At 40.3% G+C, this 10,801-nt stretch overlaps 1 protein-coding gene across 1 annotated transcript in view; it reads right to left on the reverse strand.

The window, feature by feature from the left end:
• The window catches only part of ARL3 (ADP-ribosylation factor-like 3), a 45,863-nt gene that overhangs the window by 8,136 nt on the left and 26,926 nt on the right, over positions 1-10,801 (reverse strand). Inside the window, exons 4-5 of the mRNA XM_006831299.1 lie at positions 5,638-5,688; positions 3,571-3,756 (exon numbers count right to left, since the gene is read on the reverse strand). Of these exons, the coding sequence (XP_006831362.1) occupies positions 3,571-3,756; positions 5,638-5,688 (237 nt within the window). The remainder of the gene's footprint in view (positions 1-3,570; positions 3,757-5,637; positions 5,689-10,801) is intronic.

The raw sequence follows: 10,801 nt of genomic DNA on the forward strand, positions 1-10,801 counted from the left end.
TTTGCGCAGTGATTCTTGATCAATATCATTTTCTGATCTGAGAACTTTCTTACTGAAATCAAACTATAGTGTATATTCCCATTGGATTCAAATTGGTTGACTTCAGTGCCCTCCCCCCCTACCTATCCTTACTACCCTGGGGCTCAGGGCCTCTTTTTTGGCCTAAAAATCTGCATTTCTATGGTAGTTAGAGGCAGGAAGAGAGAGCTTTACTTCGGTAATCCTCTCTGGTCTGGGGTGGGTGAGATGAGGTTGGAAAGAAAAAAAGAGCTTCCTCCCTACCTCCAGGGGCCTCTGAAGCGGTGCCCTTGAGTTTAATGCCACCACTCCAAATACAGATTCTGGATAACTCTAGCCCTTCTTTCCTATATCCCTGAGGCTGGCTGAAGAAACAAGAACTTCACTGTTAATTCTGTCTTTGCTTTTTTCTTCCTTTCAACACTCTGGCCAAATGAAAAAAAAAAAAAAAAAAATTACAGCATTGTCAATCACTACTTTCTTATAAGGATGTACCCAAAGTGTGTATGTATATTTACACACACACATATATATGGGTCCTAGGATAAACACTGAACTCCAAGCCCAGTTTGATATCATTTCCTGATATCAATAGTTTGAACTGTTTGTTCAAACCTACCAGCCGCTCGGAAACTCTGGACAAGGTCGCTATGAGTCAGAACCAACTCGATGGCACTTATAACAACAAAACAATTACACACACATATATATATAAATTCTAGTGTGATGCTACAGAAATTGCACTGGACTGCTAACTGCCAGGTCAGCATTTCAAACCTACCAGTTGCTCCTTGAAAACCCTATACAGAGTCTCTGTCAGAACCAATTTGACAGCACTTAACAACAAATATATATACATATATATTGTTAAGTACCATGGAGTTGGTTCCAACTCATAGTGACCCTGCACAGGGTTTCCGAGGCTGTAAATCTTTATGGGAGCAGAAACCCTCATCTTTCTCCCGTGCAACATATGGTAGTTTCGAACTGCCAACCTTGGGGTTAGCAGCCCGATTCGTAACTACTATGCTACCAGATATATATATATATATATATTCACACACAGAGGGCCATGGTGGCATAGTGAATTTCAAGTTGGGCTGTTAACCACAGGGTTGGCAGTTCAAATCTGCCAGCTGTTCTGTGGGAGAATGATGAGGCTTTCTGCTCTTGCAGAAGTTTACAGTCTTGGCAACCCTATAGAGGGTTGCTATGAGTCAGAACCAACTCAACAGCATACCAACAACATATATGTATGTCTCACCCTTACATTCCTAACCGCAAGATGTTTTCTATTATATGCATTTGTGTCCTAAGCCCTTTAAAGAAATAAAATTCTCTGTGGGAGTGGTTTATAGAAACAGAACTCTCTTCTTCTGGGTCATCTCCTCACCAAAAGAGCCTTAGGCCTCACCAGTACCATCATATGTACAATGAAAGCGAACTACTTTAGGAAACATGTTCCCTCCCCACCACCAAGTGGGTTATATGGAGTCCTGGTGTGGTGCTGTAGGATAAACACTGGACTGCAAGGTCTGTTTGACCTTCAAGGTGGGTGGTTCAACTCACCAGTTTCTCCTTAAACAGGGTTGCTGTAAGTCACAACCCACATGATAGCACTTGACAACAACAGTTATAACCCACTTGTTAAGTGCCATCAAGTAGGGTTCCGACTCATAGTCACCCTGTAATAAGGCTTATGTGGAGCGGCTGGTGGGTCTGAACCATTAACCTTCTGTTTAGCAGTACAGTGCTTATCCTACAGCACCATGCCAGGATTCTGGGTTATAACTGGAGAAAGTGGAATATGGAATAAAATTACCAGAGTTAACTTATTCTAAAACATGCTGGTTGTAGTATGCTTGTTGTAAATTAAGCTGAAAAGGTCAATAAATAAAAGTGCAAAAGATATATAATCCCATATGTGATTGTAATTAATTGGAACATAACTATTTGTGATAATTAGTTCCATTATGGAGTGGGATTAGGCAAAAAGAAAGAACTTTTCACTATATATAATATTTTTATATGATTAGCAATGGGCATATATTACTTTTATAGAAAAAATGAAGGAAAGGAGGGAAGAAGGAAAGAAAGTAAAGCTTATGAAATTCTCCCAAACCTAAACCTCACAGTGACCCACTGAACTTCAGAATCCATTTTGGGGTTTGGGGGTGTAGCTGAGGTAATCTCTGGCTAATTGCGGGGTGGGAGTGGGTAGGAGTGGGGGTGGGGCACAACACATATGCATGCATGACGGGTTTCTGAAGGTGTAGTTGTTAAGCAAACCAGGTGGCAGGGGAGCTTTTCTTGTGCTGATTGATCTGCCTTCAGAATTAGGGACCAAGCACAGACCAGGCCTTGTAACAAAAAGCAAAAGACCAAGCAGCAAATCCAAAGGAATGACTGAGCTCATTCTAGGAAGTGATTATTTGCTTGAGAAAAGTCGTCAGACAGCTTTAAGACAAATCCGTGTCAAATGTCTTGAGAGAGGGAAGAAGAATATTAGAAGGTATGGAACGAGCTGTAGGACAATGCTCAAGAATCAAATCTCAGGCACACATCCCAACACGACAAGTTCAGAGAATAGCAAACCGGTCGTGCCATTAGAGACACATGCCAGAGGGCAGTGAGGAGACATACAATTTCTTTAGATGTTGTTAATCTTCTCCAGCATCTTAGAACATCACTGTCCAGTTCTCACAACTGTGTCACACCCCTGGCAGGTAGACCAAATGCTTAAAATAAGGCATGGGGAGCACGCTTGGGGTTTCAGAATACAGAGGTTGTCCTGGAGGACTGATTTCAGAGTGTCAACTGATGTGAGTTGGCTTGAAGCATCCCAGCTGAAACTCTATCTTTCTTTGAGACTCCTGGGTGTCTAGGATACAACCATTTTCTGTCCTAAATTAACATCAAATGAAGGGCAGTTTACTCTTCAGATAGACAGTTGCTCAGAACAAAGATTGGACTTTTGGTCAGCAGAAGCCTCCCACGGGGAGACCAACCTAAAGTAGCAGGAAACAGATATCAACCCTGAGGGTAGTGGAGATAACCAACTGAAAAAAAAACAAAAGCAGAGCTAGCATGCGGACTAATGGGTCAGACTGCAAAGTCATTTGAACTGCAAGGTCGGTGGTTCAAGCTCACCAGCTGCTCCTTGGAAACCCTACACAGGGTTGCTATGGGTTAGAACAACAACAACATGATTACTTTGGGAGTGCAGGTATTTAGCATCCATAATATTAAATAAAACACAAAACCTCCAACCCAGTTATCAAAGAATCTTAGAAAGGGTCTTCTGTTCTGACCTTCTGCCCAAGGGGGAAAGCTTGGTGTTTGTGTAGGGTGGTTTATCTGGAACAGTTAATGATATCAGATTGATTGTAAAGCAGAAAAGAACCTTGCCCTCCACATCCTGGAATGGTTTATCTGTCAATCAAAGGCTATTTGTTTCACTGCTTTTTACATCTAGATCAGCCCAGCCAATCAGAAAGACCACAGTGGGTGGCTGCCATGTTGCTAGGTGATCAAGCCCTCCTGTAATCTCACCTGTACGCCCTCTCCTGTGAGAGCAGAGCAAGACTGGATCTGCCAGACTCTGTCTCGGATGGTGTGCAGGTTCAATCCTTCTGCAATTTCAGAGGCAGGGGCCGCTGTGAGCAAATCCTGCTTATTAGCAAAGATCAGCACTGGCACACAACTCAGCTTTTCTTCCTCCAGTAATTCAGCTAGTTCCTGCATCATTTTGGGGAGGACGGGGTGGGAAAGGGAAGGAAGGATAAAAATCTATGATATAGTCCTCTAATTAGAAAAACTAAAAAAATATTCATTAAGCTGACCAACTAGCAACTTTCAAGGGCAGCGGAAGAATCTGTTAGAAAATTCCTGTGCCCATGTTAGAAAGGCTGACTTTGGAAAGTCTGAGCTGGAGCCTAGGAATCTGCAGTTGTATTTCTCTACTTATTTATTATCATTTAGAATCTGCATTTTAAACAATTAATCTGCATGAATCCCCAGGTGATTCTCCTATTGGTAACTTATTAATCATACTCGGCAAAACACTGGTCAAGTAGAATACAAGGAGTGGTTAGAAATTTAAAACTTGTCAAGGGTATTAGCTGTGAGGACCTTTCTCTCTTTCCTTTTACATATATAAGGAGTCCCTGAGTGGCACTAAGTTAAGTGCTGGACTAACCAAAAGGCTGGCAGTTCAAACTCACCCACAGATGCCTTGGAAGTCAAACCTGGAGCTCTGCTTCTGAAAAGTTCCAGCCTTATAAACCCTATGGAGCAGTTCTACTCTGCACACATGGGGTCACACTGAGTCAGAATTCACTTGATAGCAACTGAGAACAGCATACACACACACATATGCATGACCTTAAACTGAAAATGACTATTGCTTTAGAGTTCTAACTCTGCTTCATCAATCTCTACCTCTAATACACTTTATCAAGTGCACATCCTAAAAGAACTGTGTTGGTCCATCTATCAATGGGTTCTGGGTTGGCATCTAAATTGTATGATGAGTTTGTCTGCAATAAATATAGGAAATGACAAACACCACCTATGCCCCATTAAACTCACATTTTAGCTACTTAAAATACTTGGGCTCTCAAAGAAAACCAGATGACAGTATGAGCCACCCTTCACCTCCAAGTTCACATTTAACATTAGTTCACATATTGATGGCTCAGGAATCTTCAGGGCATGGAAAGGAGATGGGCTATCTCTAGACTTCTGGAGAGTTTTCAATCTAATCTCTAGGAAAAATGAATATAAACATGAGAACTACTGTCTTTAGTAGGTCACCTGTGATACTTTGGGACCCAAGTCAAGGCCTCCAGAGTGAGATTTAAGTATGTTACTCCAAAGAGGTCCACTCTAATTCTTGCTTCTTCTATCGGTGTACCCAGTCTGGGGAAAATGGTTTATGCCCATTGCTTCTGTATAAATAACTCTGTACACATAGTGGAATTATATTGACATGTACTCTGTATTTGAGACCATATTTGGGTTCAAACTATACCTTATCTCCTGGTTTGAAAATAAGAGAAGCTTTGTCATGGCTTGCACATTTCTACCTATTCATTTGAATTTGTCAGTTACCCTGGGATCAATTAAATTGGTATTGAGAAATGGAAGTAGAAATTATTAAGTGAATTGTTCCTGGGGGTTCAATTTTAGATGTCCTGGGGAGAAAAATCTGAAGAGCTTTTAGGCATAATGTTAAGTTCCATTTGCTCCTATCTTGCTAATTTAGTTTGATTAAAGCTAAAAAGCTTTAATTAAAAAAAAAAGTTTCATGGACTCCCAACTAATTTTCTTTCGTTGTTGTTGTTGTTGTTAAATGCTGTCAAATCAGTTCTGACTCATAGCGACCCTGTATAGGGTTTCTGAGGAGCAGGTGGTGGGCTTGAACTGCCAACCTAGTGGTTAGCATCCAGTGCTGATTCTACAATATCACATCAGGACTCCAATTTCATTTTAGACAACTAGTATTTTTGCCTGCTTTCCAAAATGACTATCTTGTTTGAACTATAAAGACTAAACAAAATACTCCCAACACTAGTACCTGATGAATGAACACCCAGTTATGACAAGAGAATTATTTACCTGACCCGTCTCTTCAAATCTTTTTCTGTCTGCACTGTCAATTACATATATCTGAAAAGTAAAAGAAGGAGGTCACATCAGTAAGCAGACAGGAAAAAAGACATGGCTCTTCTACAAAAGGAAAGGGTGATCTCAAATCAGCAAGTTTCAGATGAACACAGTATAGAAATTCTGGCAACTCTTACCTACGGAAGTAAAACAAACACATTAATTAGAGATATAGGGATGTCTAGAAAGTACCTCTAACAATACTCCAAAGACTAGGAAGTTAGGGCAGCCAAAGCCGGACAAGAATGGCTACAGTTAATGGGCATTTGCTTTGCCATTGAACATTCGTGCTTTATAGAGTTTACTCTATTAACTTCCTTACAACTCTGTAAGATAGATCTCATTGTTTTTCCTGGGTTTGGACATATATACACAGAAATCCAAGGAAGTTAAGTAACTTGCCCAAGGTTCCATCTGGCAAGTGATCAAACTCAAGCATACCTTACAGTAGAGTCCATGTTGTCATTATTGTTAAGTGCCGTCTAATCGGTTCTGACTCACAGCGACCCTGTTTAGGGCTTCCAAGGCTTTAAATCTTCTTATTTATTTTTATTATGAATTGAGTGAAGGTTTATGGACAAGATTATCAATTTTACATTCAACAAATCATATGCTTTGTTTCGTCTCAAAGACTGCAATCCCCACCATGCAATAACAGTTGTCCTATTTCCTCCCTGTGGTTAGCCATGTACAAATATAAAAACAGCCTCTTTTAAACTCATATATTTGTTTTATATATATATATATATATGTATGTGTGTGTGTGTGTGTATTCCACTCTTCCTAGTCTGTGTCTCTGTCCATGTATTAACACACAGAACACTGTTGTTTCAAGGGTGTGCATATATCACTATTTACCTGTATCCCCTTTAAGGAGTTCTGGTAGCGTAGTGGTTATGAATCGTGCTGCTAACCTCAAAGTCAGCAGTTTGAAACTACCAGCCATTCCGTGGGAGAAAGATGAGGCTTTCTATTCCTATAAAGATTTACAGCCTCAGAAACCCTGTATAGGGTCACTATAAGTCAGAACTGACTCCACGGTACTTAACAACAACAACAACCTCTATCCCTTTTAGCCCTTGCATACCTTCCTGTGCCTTCACCTACTTTCATTATTCTTCTGCCAACCTTCTCTTCTTGTATACTGCCATCCATGACACCCAAGTTAACATGTATCTACACTCTAGCCAGTGAATTATTCTCCCTCCCCTCCCACCCCTGGTAATCATCAAAGAATGTATCTTTTAGTATGGAAACCTTTCCTTGAGTTTTTACAACAGTGGTCTCATACAGTATTTGTCCCTTTCTTACTGACTTATTCTACTCAGCATAATGTCCCAGGTTCATCCATCTTACAAGATATTGCACAGATTCATCATTATTCTTCAGCGTTGCACAGTATTCCACTGTGTATATGTACCAAAGTTCGTTTATTCATTCTTCCATTGATGGGATGAGGCCTTAAATCTTCAAGGGAGCAGAAAGCCTCATCTTTCTCCCATAGAGTGGCTGGTGGGCTTGAACTGTGGACCATACAGTCCAGTACTAATCCTATGGAGCTCCCCAGTAGAATCCATAGCTGCTCTTAACCATGATACTATGTTGTTGTTGTTAAGTGCCACTAAGTTTGTTCTGATCCATAGCGCCCCTGTATAGGGTTTCCAAGGAGCAGCTGTTGAGCTTGAACTGCTGGTCTTACAGTTCAAACTGACTTTGAAGTTCAGTGCATTAACCCATAATGCCACACTAGGGATAGATAAAGGAGCCCAGGTGGCACTGTGGGGTAAGTATTGGGCTGCTAAATGCAAGGTTGGCAGTTCAAATTCACCTGTTGCTCCATGGGAAAAGGATGAGGCTGTCTACACCCATAAAGATTCACAGTCTCAGAAACCCTAAGCAACAGTTCTACTTCATCTTATGAGTTGGAATCAACTGGACCACAAAGGACAGTGGGCGGGGCTAGATATTACACCAGGAACTAAGTTCAGCCTTTTTTCTCAACAGTGCCCTATGTTTCTACATCTGTTTCCTTCAGGAAGAGTCAGAAGAGGAAGGATGAATATCTTTGGTCTCAGGATTTGTGTGTGTGGCCTTGGTATAGTTTATGTTACTCAATGTCAGTACATGCATCCATAACTTCTGTATACCAGTACCCTAACAGCCAGTAGGACAGTGTAGAACTGCCCTAGAGGGTCTCCAAGGTTGTGGATTTTTATGGAAGTAGACTACACATCACTTTTATGAGTGACTAGTGGGTTCCAACAGCCAACCTTTCAGTTACCAGCTGAGTGCTTGAGCACACTACCACCAAGGCTTCTTCCCAAAATCTGATGCTGTCTGGTTAAGTCACCATGCAGAACATGATGGGAGCCCAAGTTTTTGTTTTCCCAGTGGAACTAACATTTAAAGGTAGCAAGCACGGTATAAATATCAATTCAGAAAGGAGAGAAATGCAATGGTAGAGCAAATGCCAATATAAAAGTCCTTATTTGAATCACTTGAATGTCTATAATGGATTATGAGGTTCTTCACTAAAGCAAGAACTGGAGAAGATTTGAGGGAGGGAAGGGCTGTGAAAAGTGGGAGAGTATTTTGGGCTTAGAGGGTTGTCTAGAAGCTGCAAGGAAGTAGTGACAAAACAGGAGAAAGATATGTTAGGAGCTAAGGGTATGAGTAAGAAGGTAAGGGTGAAAGAAGAGGCTCAGCACATGAACAAAGACATAATTAAGAAACTGATACTTGATATGAACCACTTGTCTGTCAGTTTGTCATACTGTGGTGGCTTGTGAGTTGCTGTGATTCTGGAAGCTATGCCATGGGTATTTTAAATACTAGCAGTCACCCACAGTGGATAAGTTTCAGATGCACTTCCAGACAAACACAGACTAGGAAGAAGGAGAGACGAACTATTTCCGAATATTTAGTCACTGAAAACTTTATGAATAGCAAAGAAACACTCTCAGATATAGTGCCGGAAAATGAGCCCCTCAGGTTGGAAGGCTCTCAAAATGCAACTGGGGAAGAGCTGCTCCTCAAAGTAGAGTTGACTGAGATAACGCGAATGGAATAAAGACCATGGGAGTAAAGTTCTCGGGACCTTCATCTGTTGATGGGCACAACTCAAACTGAAGAGAAACAGCTGTAAACATTCATTAATAAACAGAACATGGAATGTATGAAGTATGAATCTAAGAAAACTGGAAATTGTCAAAAATGAAATGGAAAACACAAACACTGATATCTTAGGCATTAGTGAGCTGAAATGGACTGGTCGTGGTCATTTTGAATCTAACAAGCACATGGTTTACTATGCCGGGAATGACAAATTGAGGAGGAATGGGTGTTGCATTCATGTTCAAAAAGAACATATCCAGATCAGTCATGAGGTACAATGCTGTCTGTGATAGGATAATATCCATGTGCCTACAGGGAAGTCCAATTAATACCACTATTTTCAAATTTACGTACCAACTTAGAAATAGAAGAATTCTACCAACTTCTTCAATCTGAAATTGATCAAACATGCAATTAAGATGTATTGATCATTACTGGTGATTGGAATGCAAAGGTTGGAAACAAAGAAGAAGGATCAGTAGTTGGAAAATATGGATGTGGTGATAGAAATGATGCTGGAGAACGCATGATAGAATTACGCAAAACCAATGATTTGTTCATTTCAAATACCTTCTTTAGACAGCATAAGAGATGATTATACACATGGACCTCACCAGATGGAATACACAGAAATCAAATTGACTACATTTGTGGAAAGAGATGGTGGAAAAGTTCCATATCATCAGCCAAAACAAGGCCAGGGGCAGATTATGGAACAGACCATCAATTGCTCACAGGCAAACTCAAACTGAAGCTGAAGAAAATGAAAACAAGTCCACAAAAACCAAAACACGATCCTAAATATATCAAACCTGAATTTAGAGATCATCTGAAGAACAGATTTGATACATTAAACACTAAAGACTGAAGACCAGAAGAATTGTGGGATGCCATCAAGAACATCATACAGGAAGAAAGCAAAAAGTCATTGAGAAGACAAGAAAAAAGGAAAATATAAAAATGGATGTCAGAAGAGACACTGAAACTTGCTCTCCAGCGTAGAGATGCTAAATCAAATGGAAGAAAGGAGGAGGTACAAGAGCTGAACTGAAAATTTCAAAGGTCAGATTGAGAAGACAAAGTCAAGTATTACAACGAAATGTGCAAAGATCTGGAATCAGAAAACCAAAAGGGAAGAACACACTCAGCATTTCTCAAGCTGGGGGAACTGAAAAAAAATTCAAGTGTTGACTTTTGTTATTAAAGGATTCTCTGGGCAAATTAATGAATGATGCAGAAAGCATCAAAAGACTATTGAAGGAATATACAGAGTCACTGTACCAAAAGGAAATGGTTGATGTTCAACCATTTGAAGAGGTAGTATATGATCAATAGTCAGTGATACTGAAGGAAGAAGTCCAAGGTGCATTGAAGGAATTGGCAAAGAACAAGGCACTAGGAATTGAAGGAATACAAATTGAAATCTTTCAAGAAAGTGAGGCAGCACTGGAGGCAGTCACCCATCTGTTACGTGAAATTGGGAAGACAACTATCTAGCCAACTGATTGGAAGAGAGCTGTATTTGTGCCCATTCCAAAGAGAGGTGACCCAACAGAATGTGGAAATGATAGGACAAGATTCCATGTGAGTAAAGTTTTACTCAAGGTAATACAGAAATGACTGCAAGCATATATTAACAGAGAACTTCCAGAGGTTCAAGCCAGATTTAGAAGAGGATGTAGAACGAAGGATATCATTACTAATGGCTGAAAGAAAAGAATACCAGAAAGATGTTTAACTGTGCTTTATTAACTACGCAAAGGCTTTCAATTGTGTGGATTATGACAAGTTATGGACAGCATTGCGATACAAGAGTATTCCTGAACATTTAATTGTGCTCATGAGGAATCTGTACATGGACCAAGAGGCAGTTTTCAAACATGGGAACAGTGAGTGGTTTAAAATTAGGAAAGGTGTGCGACATGGGTGTATTCTTTTACAATACTTACTCAAACTGTATGCTGAGCAAATAATCCAAGAAGCTGGGTTCTATGAAGAAAAA

Source organism: Chrysochloris asiatica, unplaced genomic scaffold, assembly GCF_000296735.1.
Source record: "Chrysochloris asiatica unplaced genomic scaffold, ChrAsi1.0 scaffold00003, whole genome shotgun sequence".
Lineage (NCBI taxonomy): Eukaryota > Metazoa > Chordata > Mammalia > Afrosoricida > Chrysochloridae > Chrysochloris > Chrysochloris asiatica.